Consider the following 24,007-nt stretch of genomic DNA (forward strand, 5'->3'; position numbering starts at 1 on the left):
GGTTTAAAAAAATCGATCCATCTTCCAAAAGTTGTTACTTAATAAAATTGATGTGCCAAATAACGGCCTGAATCCAAGAGGTTAAAGCTTAAAACGAAAGGCTTTTATTAAGTAAGAACATAGCATCAAGTTAACACAGGGCAACCATCATTCATCATCGACCCAGCCCTTATGAGTAAGACCCAGCTCTTATAAGTAAGACTCACACCAATCTGGAGGATCCAGAGGGGCGGGGCTAGGGAGGAGCATTAGTGGTTACACCTGCAGAACATTTCAGACATTAACAAGTACAACAACAAGACAATACAAATGCCAGGACGCAGAGTTATTTCATCACAGTTCCTATGTAACCATTCTATGATTCTATGAGTTGCAAAATCCACCCTCTCACCCATGAGAAACAAGTCATGCCTCTTCCAGTCCCTCACCCAGAAGAAGCTCAGCACCACCATGCACCTTGAGCAGAAAACCTACATTCTAAAACTTACCTCCTCTCCACACACACAAGAAGCAAAATGCTCCTTTCACTCCTTGGCGATGGAATAGGACTCTGGGCCAGTGTATCTCCCTCTCTCCACTGAGAGGAAAATTGGCCCAGTGCCCCAATGCCACCCAATGCTTCCTCATTCAACATTGCTGCGTCTCCTTCCCGCTCCTTCCACCTGTCCACCAAACATTACATATTTCACAACAACATGATTAAATTTATCGATTAAATTGTTTTTTAATGCCTTCATTAAAGTTTTTATCTGAAGGCCTCAGCCTCTTCTTAAAGATTGGACCTGGTAGTTTTGCCCAGAGCTGTGACCCTGGGAGTTGAATTTAGATTGTGCAGTCTGAGCATGTGCAATGTGCTTAATTTCCCAGTATGCATCAGTACTGTTCAGTCAGCAGTACTGAGGAACACTTTTTCCTTTAACTTCTAGCAGTTTCTGCTTAAAAAAAAATCAAAATTATTTGAAGAAAAACTAGAGGAAAAATTTCAAAAGCATTACTGAGGTAAAATTCATATTTAAAAATAACACGAAGCTGTGTGTGAGAAAGAGAAAAAAATTGAGTGTTCTGATTGCACACCTGTTATACAAACTTCAGAAAGTGAAAGTGAGAGACTGAGAGAGAGAGAGAGGGGTGAGGGGGAGAAAGGGTGTCTTTATTCATGTAATGTTACTTCCATTTCAAAATAAAATGGCAGTTGAATTTTGAAGTCAGCTAATTGCCTCACCTGTGTTTAGTGACAGAAATGCTCAATATGAAGGACTGTGAGACAGTGATTCTAATGTCTAACAGCTATGGGATAGAGGGAAAGAGATAGATAGATAGAGAATGACAGAAATAGAGAGAAAGATAGGTAGGGGATGAGAGCATGGAACCTGGTTGACGATCAGGCCTGGGGGGCCTCTGGAATCTTGCTACCTGCCCTTGGGGGAACGAATGGGAATGGGGGATGGATTGAGAGTTATGGGTGAGCTGAATGACAGTGGAGCAAGGGAGAGGGGAGGATAAAGAAGGTGAGTGGGAGTGAGGGTGTGGTAGTGATGGGAATGAGGGTGTCAGAAGGAGGAGAATGGGTAGTGGGAAGGTGAAGAGGTATGGGACACGAGAATGAGAGGAAACAATTGCTTGGAGGAGGGAGTGGAAAGAGAGCCACTCAGGGCTATGTTCTTCCCACATCCCCCCACCCCAAATGTAGCTGGCAGCTGTTGGTGTCTCCTTTGCCTGCCACATCATGCCATGGCAGCCACCACTTCCCGCCCAAAAGGAAAGAAAATTAAAAGATAGAGAAGGAAAAAGAAGAATTAACAGGAGAAAAGCATAAGAGAAGATAGAGAGGCAGAACCACAGGAGGAGGGACAAACAATAACATGAAGACAGCAGAGACAGGTAAAAGAGAGGCTATATTCTACACCTTGCCATGTCCAACAATGACAACAACACAGTAGATCATCTAGTATACAAGTAAATATAAAAAGTCTCCACAGGACTGGCCTGGAAAGGATGTTGTGATGGTAGCCTTCTTCAGTTAGTACAGTAATAAGTACCCATCATGTTACACTTAATGTTTGGCAGAGCCAGCTGTGTTTGTTTTCTGACATTGTTTCTAACACAGACAAATAATCTTAGAAACAGTGGTGTCAGTGATGTCAGACTGTATCTTATCTGTGATCTGCTCTAGACAGGGCAGCAAAGAATCACCACAAACAATAACACCAGAATAAAGGTTATCAGTAATGGAGCCACCCTGTATCACTGCACTGCGACTATTAATCAAACACCCACATACCAGTTAGTGATCAAGGAATGAAGACCTAAGCCCTGCTTGTACAAACTTATGGCACTAGTTACAGACTACCAAACTCTTCTGGGACCCTGAGCAAGTCTGATAATTGCTGACTTTGATGTCCTTGTTTACAGGCACAGAGGAACAAGAGCAAAACGCAGAGGGGGCTGTTTATCTTTGAACATTGTTGATTAGTGCATGTCCAGGTGGGTGAAGGAGAAAAAGTACATGCAGGATTTGTTGAGTGTTGTTCTGTCAGCCTTGATAATTGTTCTGACTGTACACGTCACCAAGACCTATCACATTTCCCTCTAGCAAACCATTATTCTACAGAACTTGAGAAAATGGAAGGATTGTGACTGATGGGAACCTATTTAAATATGTAAATAAGTGAGAGTTGGCAGCTCTAGATATTGGACTTAATGGTTCACTGCTTTCTGCTTTGTAGTTTGGCTACCGTCAATACACACTCACTCTGCGTTATTCATTTGGTGCTAACTTATTGTTTATCTTAACGCAGAAGAAAAAAGCCAATTTTAAACATCGTTGTTATTTCTTCTATACTGGAATATTCACCCGTAAAAAGAAAATTCATACTTAAAGATTTGCAATGGTGTCATTTATACATACAACAACCAACAACTTGCATTTATATAGCACCTTTAACATAGTAAAACTTCCCAAGGCGCTTCGGAGGAGCGTTATCAAACTAAATTTGACACCGAGCTACCTAAGTCAATATTAGGAGAGTTGACCAAAAGCTTGGCCACCAATGGTGGCGCAATGAACATCGAATGATGTCATGAGTCTCACAAAACAAATTTAGCACAATCCAACACAAACCACATCACAAAATTAGCAGTACAATTGTGCTGTGCCACAAACGTGCCAATCAGCAGCAAGTACAGCAACTCTAATACATGATTTCTGGAGTCTGCCATTCCTTGAATTAAAAACTCTGCCAAAGGCCCCTTTATGGCTCAGGATAAAGGACATGGGGGTCACCAGAATATCTCCATAGATCGCAACATTCAACAGGAATTATATACCTAGCCCCAAATGTCCCATAAAAATATATTTTATAACTTGTAGATTTTGTAGAATAATTTGAAAGTATACAAAGTGCAAGGAACATGAATGTTTATTTTTTCTAGCTTACCACTATTTTGTCTAAGATAATACTATTATTTAACTTTAGCTTTTGTGCTCATCAAGGTGAGGGATGTTTGTGCTGGGGCGTGGAGCACTTTCCATTTTATGCACCTGGAGTGGGTGCAGCATGGTTAGATGCAGAGTAAAGCTCCCTCCACTCTACTCCAACAGTGTACCTCGGCACCAACCTCAGAAGAATAGCCCATCACTACACCACTGCAACATCTTTCCATCTCCCATACCAGCCATCCTGTGATCTTTCTCAAGTGAAATAGCTGCAACCCTATACAGTGTTCCCGCTAAGCTGTGCGGCCGCTCAACAGTCTGGAGGTCCCGCACAGGCCGGTCACCGGCTTTTGAATGGAAAACCCACGCATGCTCGTTAAAGGGGCTGCGCAGCTCGTTAAAGGGGCCGTGCATCCAAAAAAAATAAGATGGAATATTGGCCCTATACCTACTATGCTTTTAGAATGCCTACATTTTTTTCCACATAAGAGCCTCAGTAGAGAACTGCTGCAATCATTTGAGTGTTTTCGTAATAAAATTAATGCCCAGTTTTAACTCCAGGACAGTTTTGGGCAGGTGAGCTAGAAACGCACCCTCTACTCCAGAAATGAGGCCAGGAAGTCGCCAGGAACTCCAGAGGCAGCCCGCCAAGACCAGTTAAGTGGCAGAATCAGCTGCTGGGGTTGTCACGCTGGGGAGTCACAATTAGGAAGGGGAGGGCGAGTCCACGGCAGGGGAGGCTTAAACTTTCCTTGTGGGGTACTCTTCTGGGCCCCACAGGGCAAGTAAAATTTTTTTTTTTAAACTTACCTTTCTGGGCCTCTTTGGGACAGATATCTTCTCCGTTGTCTTAAACTGGTGGGACACACTGCAGCTCTCACTTCGGCCGCCTTGTTAAAATTGCAGACAGGTCCCAATTACATCATCAAAACCCAATATGCATACGTAAAAATGGACCCTGCCGGCTTTGTACTGGTGTCCTTGCCGCCTGCTCACTTGCGTAGATTAAAATCAGGAACCATCAGCTCCCAGCATCACCAGAGCAGGTAAGTAACCCAGGCATTTTTACTCTGCACCCGCCCTTCTCAGATGGCTAAGATAACCCCAGGCTCCTTTTCTCCACTACACCTGCCGCCTTAAACCCTTCCGCCTGTTTCCTCCACCCTTACCTTAACCAAGAAGTGCAATGAGCTCATCGATTTCTTCGTCACCAAGATAAAAGACCTCTGTTCAGCTATCTCTGCTGCTTCCCCACTTTCCCCACCACAGCAAACTTCCCTCAGCCCTCATCCTACAATAGCCCTGAGTCCCCTCTCTCGTTTCTCTCCATCTCCCCCACACCCTCTCCAAGCTCGTTTCATCCTAGAGACCCACGTCCTGCTCCCTCAACTCCATTCCCACTAAATCACTGACCACCCAACATTCCTTCCTGGCCTTCATAGTAAACAGTTCCTTCTCCTCAGATACTGCTTTCTTCCCTTTCAAATTCACCGTCATCACCCCTTCCTCAAAAAACCTAACCTCAATTCCTCTGTCTTTGCAATTTACGGTCCCATTTCTAACCTCTCTGTCCTCTCCAAATTCCTTGAACATATTGTTGCCTCCTAGATCTGTGCCTGTCTTTCCTACAAGCCACTGTTTGGGTCCCTCCCATCAGGTTTCTGCCCCTCCGACAACACTGGTATGGCCATAACCAAAGTCCTGAACATGATTCTCGGTGACTGGAGCCTGAGGTTATCTTTACCCTCCAGGCTGATCCTAGAGTAGTGGATGATGCCCACAGGCGGCCCTGCTTTCAGTCCCACATTCTCAAATTCCCTCCCTAAATCGCTCTACCACTCTTCCTTTGAGATCAACCTGAAAACCCACCAAATATTTATTCACCCCTCTTAACAGCACCTTCTTTGGCTCGGTATCCATTTAATTCTTGTCTGTGAAGTGTCTTGTGATGTTTTTACTTTAAAGGTACTATATAAATGCAAGCTGTTGTGTTGCTTTGCAGCACCTTCCCTTTCTGCTAAACTGGGATTGTTACTGCACAGGAAGAGACAAACATCACAAAGCTGATTTCATCTTAAATGTCTTTATTTGGCCCTAAAACTGGACAGTTTATTATTGAATACATGAGGTACACAGACAGGGTTCACTCGGTCAGTCTGGTTCAATGACCTTTTACATAAAACAGGATAAACGAGGAAATTTTCCACAGATTAAATCAACGTTGAAAAAGGCAGGAATTACTTAATTGGCTCTAATTGATTTCAATTATCTATGTAACTCTGAAAATACAGCAAGTGACAGGTTGCTGCTGTGGTGCGACCTTCAAACATCTTCAAATACAATCTTAGGGAAGACGAGGCCTTCAAACATTTCAACTAGAATATATAATTTCTTTCATAAAAATCAATAAATTAAATGTAATTCTGTGAATTGCAAAAACACATTTTAATTTTACAAGTTGATTGAAAAGTTACTCATTTTCTGGAATGTTCTCAACAATGAGTTAACTCACCGACTTTGGGTTAAAATGTTCCAATTGGGAGAAATTCCCATTTCTGGTTTTCGTCATCAAATTGTAGCTGGGCAATCGGCCTCCTTCACCCTGCCCCTGGTGGAATATCCGACTGATATAGCACAATATTCCAGCTGGTGATCTGGCTGTCTCAAGGACTGATCCTGGCAATAGCAGCAAGGAGATTCGAGTGACAGGTACCCTGGGGCTCAGACCGAACACCACAGAGTTTGGAAATAGCTGTTGTAGCTGCTGTGACAAGGGATAAGTACTATGCATCTATGTGATGCATAGTACTTATGCACACTTGCGGCAAGGAGATTGTGTTGTTTGTGTGCGCGCGTGTGAATACAAGGGCATGTATATATGACAAGGGAACAGTGCTGTATATAAGAGGCTGTCACCATGGATGTGTGTGAGACAGAGCATTCATGTTGAGTATGTAGGCATCTGTGAAAGACAAGGGCATTGTGTTTGTGACATGGGATTATGTGACAGAAAATAGGTTGGTTGTTGTATATAGATATCACATAAATTAGGTGTTATGTACATTCACAATCTGTTTGATATCAGAGTTCACAATGTTGAGGCCAGTGATTCTGAATGATTCTCCGCTCTGTTCCATGGTAGGAGAATTACAAACAAGACCACACAGACAAGCTGTAAAACCCCGCTGTGTGCTTTTAAAAATGTATGGACAGTCACAAAAGAAATTGTAGAAGTATTCTTGTGTACAAGTTACTTACAATATATTTGATTAATATTTAAACAATATTACTGATAAAATTATTAATCTAAGGATTGTTATTTTAATGCAATCAGCCTGCAATGACAAATTCCATTCAAGGTAGTACAAAAATATAGGTTAATTAAATGACATTATTTCTCGAACTGCTGATTCTTTCCTCCCAGTACACCTTGTCATAATTTCCAAAATGTTGTTGGCATTGTCACAACAGCAATGTGACTAAGTAACTGGCTGGCACCAGCCTCGGTAAGAGCAGGGCACAGTAACTGGCTGGCACCAGCCTCGGTAGGACCAGGGCACCGTAATTGGCAGACATCATCCTCGGTAAGACCAGGCCACAGTAGCATGATGAGCTAAATCCCACATAGTAGCACTACCAACCAGATGTGTTGGGGAAACCTGATGGATTGTCTAGCATGAAGGCCCCTCAGTGTCTAGATTAATGCCATTGGAATTCCTACATGAGGTAATGGCTCATATGAAAATCCTTCCAGTTGCCTTACACCATGGTTTTCATGGAGCTTTCCCATTAATTCAGTTTAGGCTTTGAACTAGGCAAAAAGCCAAGATTTGAGGAGGAATAAAAGAAAATACTTCACAGCTAGTAAACCAATACTATTCAATACCTCAGTGACCATCCCCTCTCTGGGTTTTGCCTTTACCCTGTACTGTTCTTAGAGAAGAAAAAAAATCCCAATTTTCAACAACAAAACCATGAATCTCCTATTGAAAAGACTGGAAAGAGGCTCAGTGAATCTATCTATTCTGTAACTGAGAGATGTACATCAGGTCCAATCCCTAGTTTGCATGGCTCAGCAAGTTTGTCCATTCAGTAGCTGAGCCAATTTCAAGAGAGTGGATGAGGGAAGAGGAGAAAATTAGCAAGGAATAAGAAATGAAAATTTTTGGGTGGTAAAGAGGTGATTTAAATGAATTGGCTTCTATAAATGGTGGGGAAATGTAAGCAGCCATTCTTCTTTGTGCCATCAGTGACAGCGATGGTCCTTTACCAGTAAATGTCAATATGAATGTCAGGATGTAATCAGGCAGTAATAAACCAGAAACTGGATGACCATTGCACCTTGTAGTTTAATTCTCAATCAGCATCCTGCCTACACTATGATGACACACAGCCCCACTACCTTAGGGGTGGAGCATGCAAGCAGGCAGTCCTGCTTCCTCTGGGTGGATTGCAGTCCTGCCTGCTCAAGGTGGAACATGTACAGGAATGCTGTCTCATCTTATTTATTTTGTTTTATACCAGTCCTGACTTTAAGTACAGATCCATCTTCTTATCACCTCACTTTAACTGCTATGTCAGTCCACAGCAGGCTTTGAGGCAGCAAGCAGCTCCAAGAGAAATAACGAAACAAAGGGGAAAGGAAAGAACCAGCATTCAATTTTACAAAGTGTTGTTGATACTGAGACATCAGTCATCCAGAAATTGAGGAACCTTTAGCAACATAATGGACAGAGGCAAGAAGCTTTTAGTCTTGTGCTTCAGCCTTTTTTTGACTGTTGGTAAAATTGTGCACAATAAAATGCACAATTACTGTAAATCCCTGCCCTGCCAACAGTAAATCCCAGAATTCTTCAACAGTATTGTTGAATAAAGGCACCTTCATTGTAGTATTGTTTATGAAAAAATAATTTATAAAAAGGCAACAATTTGTTTGTAAGACACTCTGTACAACTACATTCAATTCAATCTTATTTACAAGAAATGTGATTGATAGAAGAGGACAGGACAGTTCAGGCATTATGTGGTGACTCTGTTGGTCACATGGTCAAGGGTTCTGAGGTCATATTTGTACCCATAATGCTAAAGTCTCATTCTTACCTCGTCGGATGGCGCCCTATTTACAAATACTGCAGCAAAGCTAACTTCTCATCGGTCTCTGAGTTTTGACACATCAATGACTGACTCTAAAATAATACATGAACTTGACAAACAGCAGCAGCTTAGCATCCTATCAGAAGCACTGTTTTTTTTTCGTCATCTCTACCTTGGCAACAGCCACTGGCAGCCTGATTACCGTAGTGGTGATGCTCCCTGAAGAAACATTATCCCTGATATAAGCCAGCTACAGGAAACTTTGTGCTATCCGGCACCGACGGGGCCGAGCTGTTGCCGTCCCATCAAAACTGCCGGACAAACCAGCGCTAATGTTGAAACATACGGAGATTTTGAGCTCCGTATCTGGCAACAAACCCTGTTGCAACAGTCGGCCGTACCTTGCAAGCGTCTCTGTAGCTTAGCAACAGCTTCAGCGAGACCTTGCAGAGCCTGACTGGTGAAAAAAAAGCAACGAAAAGAAAAAAAAACTAACGAAACGGCTCCTGATTTTTGCCGGTGGCTCGAGCATTCCGGACAGTTAACCTCTGGATAAACCAAAGTTTCCTGTATCAACATTCCTGCATCCCACTGTCTCCCAGAATGCCAAGGTAGGAAAACTTTTCAGCCGAAGCATATTGGAGAATTAACCTCTGGATCAGCAGGATATGGATTCAATACTGCAATTCTCTCCCTCCCCACCCCCACTTCCCCAGATTGCCAATTTGAGCTACCTCAGTGTGTGGAGCAAAATTCAGAGGGCTCCCACAGTAGGAGAGAGGTAAAATTGGAGTGAAAGCTACTCATACTTTCACGCCTTGGGAGCTGGTAGTTCTCTCTCCTCACAGCAACCATTTATGTGTGGTATAGGAGACCAGGGAATGGGTAAATAACAAAAAAAACAGGGAGTCTTACTCTTAAGAAAAAAAACACAAAATCTGAATTTTTTTTCCACAGATGCCTCCAATAGCTACTGCAAATAATTCCAGACCACAAAAATATTGACACTAATAACCAGAAAAGGAAGTACGACTGCCAATAAGTTTGGACATGCCACTTAAAGAAAAATTTCAGATACAAATATTTTTCTATTTTACAGTTTTCTGCAAGGTTTAAAACAGTAAACTGATAATTATCTGGATAAGTAGTGCTACAAACAGCTGTACCAGTTGTTCCCAGACTGTTCTATTCACAACAGAAAAATTAATTCAATTTTCTATAAAGGAGAGTTGCTATTGTAATGGCTCTTGTGAGACTAGTTGCTGTGTTTATAGGCGAAGGTGAATACAGTGGCGCAGTTGGATAAATAATTATGTCATTATATCGCCAATCGTGTCTGGAGCTTCAAATCTAATATTTTTGAAATTAAACATTTAAAAAACAATTAAACTTGAACTGAACACACAAATCTTCCCATGGACATTTGTGGTGAGCTCAGGCACTGGATCTTCAGAGCAGGCTGTTCCAGGAAACGAGCCAGCCCTGAAAATACCCTAATCTTGCAGTACCAGCTCTGTAAGGCTGGCAGAAATTTGACTTATATCACAATTATTCTTATAGCTATTTGCTTACAAGGGTATTTGCTCTTTAAAATGGGATATCGAACTATTACATCCTTAAGATTCCATATACTCCAGAATGGCGCATCACTATGGGATTTGGTTATGGTAGGATCATCATTTCAAGGGTAGCTGACAAGAACATGCCATCAAGGCCAGGTGAATTTGTTATCTAAACCACTGCATCATCTCAATAGCTTTGTACTCCTTCTGCAACAATGAGTGGGAGCAAAATTGAACTCTTTTAAATCTGTGATGCTAAATGATGTGATCTCATTGGACATTGAGTGTACTGGGCAGTGCTATTAATCATGTTGTTGTTGTTGTTGAAGAAGATAGACTTGATCCTTTTACTGAGAATGTTAGTCCAGGAATTTCATGCTAACACACTTTTACTTGATCTGTTCCAATCATTGAAGTTTGCGATGAACCACAATAAAGGTTGAAGCATGCGGTAAGATTTCTGTACGGTAAATTTACTTTTTTCACTGGTTGATTCTTCACAAGAGGCCACCTTTGAGTGTAATTGCTTTTCAGATTCTTCTTCTAGTCTAGGCAGATTTCTATTCCTGGTAAATTCTCTAATCGTCTCTGGTGTAGCTGAGTTTATGCTCCTTCAATGCCGTAGGTCAGTGTTAGTGTCTCGAAGCAAAGCTCAAAATCATTATGATCGCCATAAAGGGTAAAGCACAGAGCTCCATTGGTAGGGTGCTCTGCTGCTGCCCCATGCCTGAATACACAGAGCTTCTCTCCATTCAAATATGGCTTTCATTGTCAAAAATCATCAATCTCAAATGGCAAGAATTTTGATAAGTCAGAATCAATGAAGACCTTAATGGTTTTACACAGCCATGCTGTGTGAAGGGAGTTTCTTCTGCAAAAATATATTTAATATCTTTCAGGAAGAAGCAGATCTTAAGGAAATTCAGTCTCTCTCCAGTTTTGGACCATCCCCAAAGTACCGCCATGGTAAATTACTGGGGAAATTAACAATATTGAGCAACGGTTCCAGAATGACATTTCTCTCAAGTCCTGATTCGAGTGTTACAGTCGTGGTAGTTGAGTAAGCAAGGGTCATCAGACAAAGGCTCGTGGGCAAAGACAGAGTCATTAGAAGAGCATGTGCTGTTGCTGTCCTCGCACGAGGGGGAATACTGCTCAAAAGGAGTTGAGAGGTCCAAATACTGTTGAGGAAGAAAATTCAGACACACTTACTACATCTGAGAAGCATCACAATCATTTACAAAATACAATATTAATTAAGAACAAATTTATCATTGGACTTTTACATAACCTAGCTGGGATGAAAGTTTCCTCTGTAATAGAGGAACTGGGTGGTGCATTTGGTTATTACTCTGTCTTTTTACATCTCAGGCTTGGGTTCCGATCCATTCCAGACGGATAGAATGAAGGTTTCCTTGTCTAATGTCATAATGAAATGAGTTTGAGCAAGTTCAATCCAGTTTTGAATGGGTACCAACACACAACTACCATAATTAAGTTAAAATTTACACTAAATTGGCAACCTCACTCAGAGGCTGCTAAAACAGCTGGTGTAGGAAATAGAAATATTTATACTGGTGTAGCAGAAGTGCTCTTTTAAGGTTGGGGGTCAAGGTACATTGGTGAAACATTTTATCCATTATGTACCAGACACAGGAGTTTTTGCATTCCATATCATGAGCATCTTTCACCTTGTTGGGCACATAAATTCATCAAAAATAGGAAAATAAAACAAATTTTTGCTTCAAGTTTCCTTTTCCTATGCTACAATTTATATAGATTGCACTAATGTTGATATAATCAATTGGACATTAACCACATGGAGCATTGTCATCTACCTTAAGGAGAATCAAATAAAAGATGCTCTTTGGGTGGTTATCTTGTACTTCAGTGACTATTTGCTCTACTTCAAACTCAGGGCCATCAACAATACTCATCATCACTGGGATAACATTGTTCCCATCTGTTGAATGATTAATCATTGAATCAGTAATCTCTACTCATATTGTGTGTAACTAGCTAACCAAGTCCCTAGATGATGCCTGTGGTACATTTGGAAGGGATCAGATTTCCGATCCCCAAGAAATTCCATTGACCTAATCCCAGTGCAATTACTTTTATTACTATTCAGAGACAAAGGTGATGAGCCAAGGCCCATCGTGCAGGACACCACCAATGTCCAAAAGAAAAAGCAACATAAAATCAGGAAATAGAGATTCGGTAATGCCAAACTTAGGTTTTAAATGCCTGATGATACCAGGAAGAACAGATTGATGGGAATATTGGGTTCCAGTTCTGAGATCTTTTTGGGAAAGAATGGTTTACTGTAGTAGCCTGTACAAAGTGTTTTGATTTCAGTACAGTAAGGGTGCACAGAGGAAGAAAACTGTGTAGAGGAGAAAACTTGAAAGCACAGCATATAGTAGATGCACTGACCTCATCTGATATTGAAGTTAAGACCTTGTCAAGTTCTGCCACCAGCTGTTTGAATGTTGGTCTCTGGGAAGACACTGCGTGCCAGCACTCCCTCATCAGCAAATACCTGAAAGAAAGATAATTTGTAGGATCCAATGACAATAGTTTCACTCAAATCACACATACTGTCACAAACATTTCAAGAGCAGACTTGCTTTGTTATTTTGAATTCCTTTGCATGGAGTATATTCAATGAGATGCCCTGCAACAGTCCAAACAAAATCCTTGTGTCAAGACACACACAATTATCCCAAGACACACACAGTTACCCCTTCTAAAGGTGCCTCTGCCAACCCTGTACAGCACATTTATCTGGGTGTGGGTTTTAAGTCTTCAGGTGCCTCAACTGATCACAGCTGTTGCCCCGACATGTTGAAAGAACATGGCATCCTGTTGCAATGGAGTTCTGGTTGAAACTACAAAATGTATTTCCCCTGTTATTCACCATTAAGTATATACTACTGGAAGATATTCAACTGTTCTAGGTCCCTTAGAAATGCTACTAAAGGTACATCACTAAAAACTCGTATCTAAGTTCAAGACAAGCCTACTTTTCCTACTCTTTATGTCATTAAGAGTCAATTTCACACTCCCGGTGGGGAGCGGCATTCACAGAGGATGCTGGGAGTGCAGAATCTGCCATTTAAAAAAAAACTTATAGCTGAAAGAGGTAAAGAAAAGTCTAGCAAGTGTATCTGTATATACCCAATGCAATGCGGATGAGTTACTTACAGCTCATGTGTACAGTTGGAAGGCTTGTCCATTCGATGGCCCTCTTTGAGAAGCTTGAAGAGTTCCTCTACAGGGATTCCTGGATAGGGAGAGCCGCCAAGTGTGAAGATCTCCCACATCAAGACTCCAAATGACCATCTGCATTGGGGTGGGAACAAATCAAGGACTCAGTTCACTCACTCTGTTATCTAATTACTTAAGCACACTCAAGGGAGTCATCATCATTAGTATTGTGACTGAGAGAATTTACAAATGATCCACAATATGTTTCATGAAAATGATGAGAACGGCATCAAGTGCAATTTCTTAGTACAGTACAGCTGGATTAATCATACTGTTGATAATTCAGTGCAATTTAAAATAAACCTCAATTTATTTCACGAGATCACAAGATAATTACGGATAGTGAAGGTGGCCATTCATCCAACCATGCACCCCATTGTTTCTTAAATGATTCCAGGATTTTGCTTCCACTACTCTATCTTGAAGTTTATTCCACATGTTGACCACTCTTTGTTGAAGAAAATATCTTGATATAAATCCTAAAAGTAACCTTCTCTAGTTGGAACTTGTGTCCCCTAGTTCGACTTCCACAGTTTAATTTAAAGTAATATTCTGGGTTAACTTTTTCAATATCCTTAACATTACCTTTCAGTTGCCTCCTTTGCAGGCCATAGAATAGTACAGTGCAGAAGGAGCCATTCGGCCCACTGAGTCTAATGAATAGGCTTCTGTGTGGAGCTATGTATCACTTTTAATAGAAAATGGAATAAGTGATATTAAACGGAGAGCTCATACGTTTTGGGTAACATAGGCTCAGTAATCGGTGGCTTGGGTGGATATAATTTGTTCAGGTGCAGGCATGGCTTCTACTATCAGTAGTGAGTGACTCAGATCTCTTCATTTCCTAGCTGCTAGGTGACTGAGAACAAGAATTCCGCATCCGCTCCCTCTTTCCCCACTATAGGACAATGCATTCAGACTATCTCACCTTGCTTGCTGGATGATATAAGGTAGATGACAAGCAGCTCAGATCATCCTGCCTTCTCCAGATGAAGGTATGCAGCAAACAGATAGCAGTCCAGCTGCCCTGCCCACTGGCAGCAGGACTTTAACACTTACACCCACACTATACAGTAACCTGAAATGGTCCCTTCAATTACAGTGGATTCCACAATGTTTATCGCATCCAGAATAAATTCTATCCAAAGTTAAATAGGAGCTTCAATCAGAAAAGCAAGTTAATATTTTGACAGAATGTCTAACATTGTCAATCCATTCAGTGCAGGGTGTAATGACAGAGCACTGGCAGGCTTCTGTCAATCATCTAGACTGTAACTTTCTTACACAGTGCTCAGACTGAGCGAGGGGAATCCAATACTTAAGAGTACTTAAACATGATCAGTACTTACACGTCACTCTGGTGCGTGTATACTCTGTCAAACAAGGCCTCTGGCGCCATCCACTTTACTGGCAAGCGACCCTGGAATGAAACATAAAAGTCATCGTCAGTGAGCCTAATATCACCTTTTGACAAGTTCAATGTACTTTCACATTACAGGTAGACTATCCTTTATCTGAAAACCTCGGGACCAGCCGAGTTTCGGATAAAAGGAGAATTTCGGATTTCGGAAGGTGGGTCGGCGGGGGTGTCGGCGGGGGTCCGCGGGGGGGTCGGCGGGGGGTCGTGCGCACGACTTACGCTGACGCTCAGCGTAAGTCAGTCGGGGTCGGCGGGGGTCGGGGCCGGCGGTTGGTTTCCTTTTAATCTAGCATTCTGACACACTGTGAGTATATGACTTGCCCATGGTCCTGGAGATCTGGTTTAAATGTAAAATCTTTGTGGAAGGTGGATCCTATTAGTCTTGAGCTTTGGAGTGCACGTCATGCCTGATGTGAGAAATTGACTGTCCGAGAGGCCGTGGTGCATTCAAAACTGTACGCTGATCTTGCAAATTCTTGTCCTCATCACAAACAGTGTTAGAGATGAAAAGTGATTGGAGTAACCCAGGTGACTCAGTGAGTAAATACATTTCTGCAAAGGATCTGAGATTAGTGGGGTTGCATAAACCGCAAAATTCAAAATCAGAACACCAAGTCCTGCTGGCGGTTGTCGGGGCTGGCGGGGTCCGCGGGGGGGTCGGCGGTTGTCGGGGCTGGCGGGGTCGGCGGTTGTCGGGGCCGGCGGGGTCCGCGGGGAGGTCGGCGGGGGGTCGTGCGCACGACTTACCCTTTATCCGAACTTCCGAAACCGGAACCCTCTAAAAACCGAAGGTTTTTTCGTTCAGCGTAAGTCGTACGCACGACTTACGCTGAACGAAAAAACCTTCGGTTTTTAGGGGGTTTCGGTTTTCGGAAGTCCGGATAAAGGGTAGTCTACCTGTAGCAACCACGACAAACTATCAGCCATAGGCTCAGGCATCGGGGTTTCAAACATTACAATAAACTGTGGGCACAGGAACTGCCCAGAGCACATTACTTAGTTAGGCCTACAACACTAGATTTATTTTTATTTGCTACTTTTCTCCTTTCCTGAAATTTGGGTGTGCGAGCAGCACTCCAGCAGTTTTCCCAAGAATATGGTGACTTTATTTAAATAATTAGAATTAAATTAAGGCTCACAGACTTGGGAGATCCCAGAGCTGGTTTGCTGAGCCTGCTGATCTCAGCTAGGCTGGAGGGCAGTATAATTGACCTGCATGTCTGGGTTGGCATGAATTCTGACTTTGCTTGCAAAACATTACAAAACGAGCTTACTTACTACTTTTCAGGTCACTGGCGCCCCATAACTGATTTCTGTTTAACTGAGTTTATCCTATATATCCTCTACTTAGTGGGAATGTTCTTCCTGTTTCCCATCTCACTTGAAGTTTGTTAATTTTGTCCTCAAAATAAGCCCTGCTTTTCTGTTTTAGTTGTGGCGGAGACCACATAGGGACAATAACACAATTCACAATGTATAGCCAATGTTGTTATATGTACCTAAACACAATTCACAATGTATAGCCAATGTTGTTATATGTACCTGAACACAATTCACTATGTATAGCCAATGTTGTTATATGTACGTACTTGGTTGGGTTATCGGGGCAGGGTCCCTTTAAGAGCGTCGGTAGCGTGATGACGTCATAGCCCTGCAATGAGGCTGAGGCCCTCGGTCCTCATGGAGAGTGAATAAAGCAACATGCGTTTTGCCTTTGCTGCAACAAAAGTCTCAGAGCCTGTTGATTTCTAGCGACCCCAACATTGGTGACCCTGCTGCTCTTTTGGACGATTCCAAAGACCTCATCCGAAGTGGCGACAAACGCCGTTTCCATCAAATTACCTGAGTTTTGGGGACGACAGGTTGCCGCTTGGTTCGCCCAGGCCGAGGCTCAATTTGCACTCCGGGACATCACCGCGGACGACACGAGGTACTATTACGTCGTCTCTGCTCTCGGCAGCTCCACCACGGCCAGAGTCGTGAGCCTGCTCGAGAACCCCCCGGAGCTCAACAAATTCAAAACGCTGAAAACGCACCTCTTAGAAACTTTTGGACTCACCGAAGCCGAGCGCGCACGCCGGCTTCTCTCTCTACCCGGGCTTGGCAACTCCAAGCCCTCGGAGCTGATGGACCACATGCTGGCCGTGCTTCCTCTTCAAGGAACTGTTCCTTCAACAGCTGCCAGGTCAGGTACGGTCGGCTTTAGCCAACTCTTCCAGTACCGATTTCCGCGACCTGGCCAAGGAGGCCAACAAATTTTTCTCCGCCGGGCAACAGTACTGCGCGGCCACGCGGAGCCCTTCCCCCACCGATACAGCCCAACGGCGGCGGCTCCCAAGCCTCTGCTTCTACCACGCGCAGTTTGGCCCCAAAGCCAGGAAGTGCCGGCCCCCGTGCAGTTTTCCCGCGTCGAAACAAACGAAAAACCACTCGCCGGCTGCTATGGCTGTCGGCCGTTCAGGCAGTTTGTTATTTATTACGGACACCGACTCCGGACGTCGTTTTCTTTGTGACACGGGTGCCCAGGTGAGCGTCCTGCCCGCGTCAACCATAGACATGCAAGGGGGAACCACGGCCCCGTCCTCGAAGCCGCCAACGGCAGTTCCATCCGCACCTTCGGGAAACGGAGCGTGGCGCTTTGTTTTGGCGGGCAGCGGTTCACCTGGGACTGTCACAGCAAAAGTGTCCACCCCCCTTCTCGGCGCTAACTTCCTCTGCGCCAATGGCCTTTTGGTGGACGTCAAGAACCGACGTCTCATCCATGCTGAGACTTTCAGCTCGCTCCCGTGTTCCCTCAGCGGGTCCAGCACGACGAAGTTATCCAGCGCACTCTCGGCCTCCGACGAGTTTTCCCGCCTCCTCGCCGAGTTCCCGGACCTCACGAAGCCCACGTTCTCGTCCGCTGCCAACAAACACGGGGTAGAACACCATATCTCGACCACCGGCGCCTCGACCCGGGAAAACTTGCCATCGCTAAAGCCGAGTTCGACACCATGGAGCACCTCGGCATCATCCACCGGTCGAACAGTCCGTGGGCCTCGCCCCTCCACATCGCTCCGAAACCAGGCGGCTGGTGGCGCCCGTGCGCCGATTACCCGCGCCTCAACGACGCTATGACCCCCAACCGCTACCCGATTCCACACATCCAGGACTTTTCCACCCGCCTGGCCGGGAAAGTGGTATTCTCGAAAGTGGACCTCGTCCGGGGTTAGCACCAGGTCCCTGTCCGGCCGCAGGATGTCCCGAAAACTGCGGTGATCACCCCGCTCAGGCTGTTCGAATTCCTCCGCATGCCATTTGGCCTCAAAAACGCCGCCCAGGCTTTTCAAAGCCTAATTGTCACCGTGTTACAGGACCTGACATTCCTGTTCGTATACCTGGACGACATCCTCATCGCCAGCGCCTCCAGGATGGAGCATGTGTCGCACCTTCGGACTCTCTTCCAACGCCTCAGCCAGCATGGCCTAATCGTCAACCCGGCCAAGTGCCAGTTCGGGCTGTCCTCGATCGACTTTCTCGGGCACCGCATCACGAAGGACGGGGCGGTGCCACTGCCATCGAAAGTGGAGGCCATGATGGACTTCCCGCGACCCTTCACCGTGAAGGCCCTGCAGGAGTTTTTGGGCATGGTGAACTTTTACCATCGCTTCGTCCCCTGAGCAGCCCAGCTTATGTGGCCCCTTTACGAGGCCCTCAAAGGCAAGCCCGACAAGCTCGCCGTCGACTGGTCCGAGAAGATGGCCAATTCTTTCACGGACACGAAAAGGGCCCTGGCTAACGCGACCATGCTGGCGCATCCGTTACCTGATGCGCCGATCGCTCTCACCACCGACGCCTCGGACTATGCGATCGGCGTCATCCACAAACAGTGGGTGAACGGCACCTGGCAGCCGCTCGTCTTCTTCAGCCGGCAGCTCCGCCCCAACGAGCGGAAGTACAGCACCTTAGATCGCGAGCTTCTCGGCCTCTACCTTGCCGTCCGACACTTCCGTTTCCTACTGGAGGCTCGCCCGTTCGGTTTGTGGTCCACGAACGCTGTGTTGACCTTCGCCATGGCCAAAGCTTCCGAGCCGTGGTCGGCCCGTCAGCAACGCCAGCTGGCCTTCATCTCGGAGTTCACAACGGACATCCAGCATGTGGCTGGGAAAGACAATCCCATCGCCGACTGTCTCTCTCTCGAGCCGTCGCCAGTGCCGTACACCTCGGCATCGACTACACCCGCATGGCAGCCGACCAGGCCTCCGATCCAGATGTCCAGGCCTACAGGACGGCGGTCACGGGCCTTCAACTAGCGGACGTCGCTTTCGACGATGCCGGCACCACACTCCTGTGCGACGTCTCCGTTGGACAGCCACGTCCCATCGTGCCCGACGGGTGGAGACGGCAAGTTTTCGACGCCATCCATAATCTTTCCCACCCGGGCAGGAAGCCGTCACAGAAGCTGGCGGCGGCTAAGTTCATCTGGCACGGGCTCAGGAAAGACGTTCGTGACTGGGTCAGCACTTGCGTGGTATGCCAACGCTCGAAAGTGCATCGCCATACTAAGGCCCCGTTGGCGCCTTTCGCGGTGCCTGAAAGGCGGTTCGACCATGTTAACGTGGACCTGGTGGGGCCCCTGCCACCCTCCCGCGGGTTCACCCACCTCCTCACAATGGTTGACAGAACCATCCGATGGCCGGAAGCTGTCCCGCTGTCTTCAACGACGTCCGCCAATGTGGCTCGGGCGTTCATCAGCTCTTGGGTCGTCCGGTTCGGCGCCCCATCTGATATTTCCTCCGACCGGGGGCCCCAGTTCACGTCGGAGCTCTGGAACGCTGTCGCCCGAGGCCTCAGGTTGAGACTCCACCGCACCACAGCATGCCACCCTCAGGCTAACGGACTGTGCGAACGGTTTCATCGCTCCATGAAGGCCGTGCTCCGGGCCAGCCTCCGGGATGACAGTTGGATCGACAGACTCCCGTGGGTCATGCTGGGACTCGGGACCGCCCCCAAGGAGGACCGCCAGTCCTCGTCTGCCGAGCTCGTCTACGGACAGCGGTTGCAGGTTCCCGGGGATTTCGTCCCCAACGCAACGGAACCTTGGTCCGCAGCCCGTCAGCGGTCCGACCTTCTGGACAACGCCAAGGTTTTCGCGCCGGTGCCCACGTCGCAGCACGGCCTCCCGCAGTCCCACGTTCTGCTCGACCTTCGTGCGGCGGAGTACGTTTTCGTCCGCCACGACGCCCACCGGGGACCTCTTCAGCCACCCTACGATGGACCATTCCGCGTCCTGGAAACCGGGGACAAGACCTTCGTAGTGGATGTCGGCGGTAAGCCGGACTGCATTTCCGTGGACCGTCTTAAGTCAGCCCACCTGGATCTGGACCGACCCGTTGAGTTGGCACAGCCCCCGAGGCGGGGCCGACCTCCAGTTTCTGCACCCTCAGTCCACCACCGAGCGCCCGAGGTCCCTCCGACAAACCCCCCGGTCCCTGCCCCAGAATTGAGGAGCTGTTCCGACCCTGTGATCCGGCCCCCCCAACGACTGACATTGCCAGTGCTAGTGAATTCTGGGGGGACGTATGTGGCGGAGACCACATAGGGACAATAGCACAATTCACAATGTATAGCCAATGTTGTTATATGTACCTAAACACAATTCACTATGTATAGCCAATGTTGTTATATGCACGTACTTGGTTGGGTTATCGGGGCAGGGTCCCTTTAAGAGTGTCGGTAGCATGATGACGTCATGCATCGGTAGTGTGATGACATCATAGCCCTGCAACGAGGCTGAGACCCTCAGTCCTCATGGAGTGTGAATAAAGTAACACGCGTTTTGCCTTTGCTGCAACAAAAGTCTCGGAGCCTGTTGATTTCTAGCGACTCCAACATAGTCTTAAAACTTGTTTAGTGTCTGACCCTTTCAGTCCTCAGCAATTCAAGTGCCCTTTCAATCCCCAGTTGATTTTCAGGCTTTCCTGGATAAATCCCCAACCCGTTTGCCTCATTTCAGTCTTCAATGGGAGTTCACCCCCTCACCTCTCTGAAGAATGAGTTAAACTAGCCAGGGTAGGTGCAGGCCCGTTGCTTAGCAGTACAGGAAAAGTTCTGATATCCGGCACCGACGGGACCGGCGTGTTGCTGATCTATCAAAAGTGCCGGACATGCAAAGTCAACGTTGAAGCATACGGAGATGAAAATCTCCGTATTTGACAACAAACACTGTAGCTCAGCAACAGCTTGTAAACACTCGGCCCGTGCCTTGAAGCGTCTCTGAAGCTGTTGCGAAGCTCCAAAGACGCTTTCCCGAGCCTGCCTGTTAACAGAATGCTAGGAGAAGAAGAAAAAACGAACTAAAACGGCTGCTGATTTCTGCCGTTAGAGCAAAGTTTCTGGCCATACAACCTCCGGATAAACCAAAGTTTCCTGTATTATTATTTTGTGCTTATCTGGTTCTGGAGAAAGTCCAGCCCCTGTCTGTGATTGTCAGTGCACCATGCTACTTACATTGGTGGTTTTCTTGTAGTAGTCGATGTTGTTCACACCTCGTGCCAGACCAAAGTCTGCAATTTTCATGACATTGTCTTCAGTTACCAGCACATTCCTGGCTGCCAAGTCGCGATGGATACACTGTAGAAGGAATTAAAACAATGTACTTAGTGTACTCACATCTCTGTACCACAGCACAAGCTTTCAAGTGATGGGAAGTAAAGGAGTACAGTAGCATAGAGAAAATCAGACACAGTGCAGTGTTACAAGGACAGATAGTATAGTGCCTACTTGAGATAGTACTCTTTAACATTGCACATTGGTGCTCAACACGTTACTCAGCTGGACACTTATTTGCAGTCTGAGTGTCTAAGATGTCACTCCAGCAGCTCTCCTTCAGTAAGCAGTCAGATGAAAATCCTGCTGATGGACGGCTACCTGACAAGCCTGAAAAATCTAGTTCCCGCCCTTCATAGCTGCTCTTGCTAAGTCACTGTAATGTGAGCCTCATTCCCCTTTGCTTGTGAGGGGTGGATGTTGTTTTTAAACCATCATCTTACTCGTAGAACATGGGAAAAGTGAGACAGTGCCCTTCCCACATTGCTCAGTTCACATGACCTTTCACTTATCCCAAGGGGCCAATGCACATACCCAAACTCCCCCTAAGTTAAATGAACAATCCACCTGGGCCTCATCCAAACAAGCTACCTATAAAGCCTCTGTCCCGTTATATCACATGGAAAGCTAAATTAGTTGATGACTTACCTTTTTAGATGCCAAATATTCCATGCCCCGTGCCACTTGGTAAGCACTGGACACCAGATCTTTAAATGTTAACTGTTCTTCAGGCACCTTTGTGATTTGAAAGTTGTAATCCATACCAGGTGGCCGCCGGGCCCTGAGGTATTCCCGTAAGTTACCTTTTGCTGCGTACTCCACTATTACATACAGCAAACCTAAGATATGAATAGCAGATTTAAATATTGAACTCTCAGCAAACAGAAGCAGCTCTTGTAACTTTCATGACATTTGCACTATAATTCGCTTGTACCCATCATGATACAGAAACTGTGTCCTCAGAATGAGCTGCCTTTATATAAACCTTATACCCACTGTATTGCCATGCGCTGCATGCAAGGTATAAGAGCAATATAATCAAATAGTGCTGCCCCTCACACTGTGTGAAAGTGTACAGTCCCATATAACTGTGTAATATAATAGTCTGTACTGTAGTGTGTGATTGTTTTCTGTTCCCTCCTTTCCTGAAAATAGTTGCGTTTATGGGTGGTATAGTTACATTAGGACCAGTAGCTCTCCAGTGCCTCATCAAAGTGACCATTCTTCATGTATAAGCTTAGATGGTAAATTTTAGCAGGCTATTTGAACATGAAAGGTATCACAGCTAAGCTCAGTCCTGTTCTCAGTGCAGACATGCACGCTTTTCAGTGGGGATCACTGGATGGTATTCTGGAGTGGGAAATCTTGCTGAATTTTAAAAATCTCTCTAGTTCAGGGGCAGCAAAGATGACTCTGGAGCCTGGCTGCTGTACAAGCGGAGATCGGCACAGTGGTGCACTGGGCCAGTGTTTTTAATGCTGGCGGAAGTTTTCCAGTCCCATGCTAAAGTGACAAGCATAACACACTAGCAATGGCACCTGGAAAGTCTCATTTCATAGGCAATCAGTGGAGCACAGTGTATTTGATTGATACTGCAATATATAGCACTGGTGGGTACTCTGATGCATCTAAGCATATCAGAGCAATACTGTCATGTGTATTTCATTGTGGATGCAATATTGCAACATGTTATGCTGCAGTATATGTCATACTATTGTATGTATTTGTGTAATATTGCATTGTGCATTCCTGAGTTCTGTATGTATGTAACACAGTTAGAGAGTAGACTGGACTATTAGGTTTTCTACTGGACCCACCAAAGGAACAAATAGTGTATGTATAAAACTATTCAATTTTAATATTCTTGTGTGTACGCCACACAATGGATGTTGTGTAATACTGGATCATGTAACACTGCACTCCTGGGTTTCTTAACACTTGTTAAATCACTGACAGTGTTATGAAATTCCTTTACTGTTGTCAGGTATCTGTATCCACCATACACTCACCATCCTGTGTGCAGGCACCCAGCAAGTTAATGATATTTTTGTGTTTATCCATCATCTTCATCATCTCCATCTCCGAGATAAGATCTGCCAGGTCTTTTTCTGTAGCATCATCTAGAGATGAGAATTTTAAAAGTTATATTTTGACAGCTTCCTTCAGGTTGATTTCAGCAACTGAGAGGAACTATTACCATTTCCAACTGCGATCAGTCAGAGAACAGTCACCTGGAGTTATTTGGAATATTCTACTTGGTTAGGCAACAGGGTGAATTATTAATTCTCCTACTGGGGTCAGTTAGAGAGTAGACTGGACTATTAGGTTTTCTACTGGACCCACCAAAGGAACAACCTGGATTACAAGGTTTCAGATTTTGTGGAAACTGCTTCTTGCTCACCTTTCAGTGATTTCACCGCCACAGTAACCGGTTTGTCTGGGTTGTCCTTATTAATCCCGTAGGCCTCTGCTTTAACCACCTGTCCAAAGCAACCCTCTCCAAGGGGTTTCCCTAGTATCAGTCTGGAAAAGAAACAGCAATAAAACTCTTTGAAGGTTCAGAGGTATACACAAAGCATGCTTGTGAATTTTCTACATTACTTTAAGGCTGACCATCTGAATTCTTTAAGCATTATT

General features: G+C 45.3%; 1 protein-coding gene across 1 annotated transcript in view; it reads right to left on the reverse strand.

Moving 5' to 3' along the window:
• Window positions 1-5,503: 5,503 nt before the first annotated feature.
• The window catches only part of LOC147113977 (fibroblast growth factor receptor 4-like), a 71,021-nt gene continuing 52,517 nt past the window's right edge, over window positions 5,504-24,007 (reverse strand). The window contains exons 11-18 of the mRNA XM_085995441.1: window positions 23,772-23,893; window positions 23,380-23,490; window positions 22,019-22,209; window positions 21,272-21,394; window positions 14,712-14,782; window positions 13,300-13,437; window positions 12,529-12,634; window positions 5,504-11,273 (exon numbers count right to left, since the gene is read on the reverse strand). Of these exons, the coding sequence (XP_085851567.1) occupies window positions 11,115-11,273; window positions 12,529-12,634; window positions 13,300-13,437; window positions 14,712-14,782; window positions 21,272-21,394; window positions 22,019-22,209; window positions 23,380-23,490; window positions 23,772-23,893 (1,021 nt within the window). The 3' untranslated portion in view covers window positions 5,504-11,114. The remainder of the gene's footprint in view (window positions 11,274-12,528; window positions 12,635-13,299; window positions 13,438-14,711; window positions 14,783-21,271; window positions 21,395-22,018; window positions 22,210-23,379; window positions 23,491-23,771; window positions 23,894-24,007) is intronic.

The sequence above is a fragment of the Somniosus microcephalus genome, chromosome 8 (genome assembly GCF_052327205.1).
Source record: "Somniosus microcephalus isolate GS21.2 chromosome 8, FLI_Smic_1.0, whole genome shotgun sequence".
In the NCBI taxonomy this organism is placed as follows: domain Eukaryota; kingdom Metazoa; phylum Chordata; class Chondrichthyes; order Squaliformes; family Somniosidae; genus Somniosus; species Somniosus microcephalus.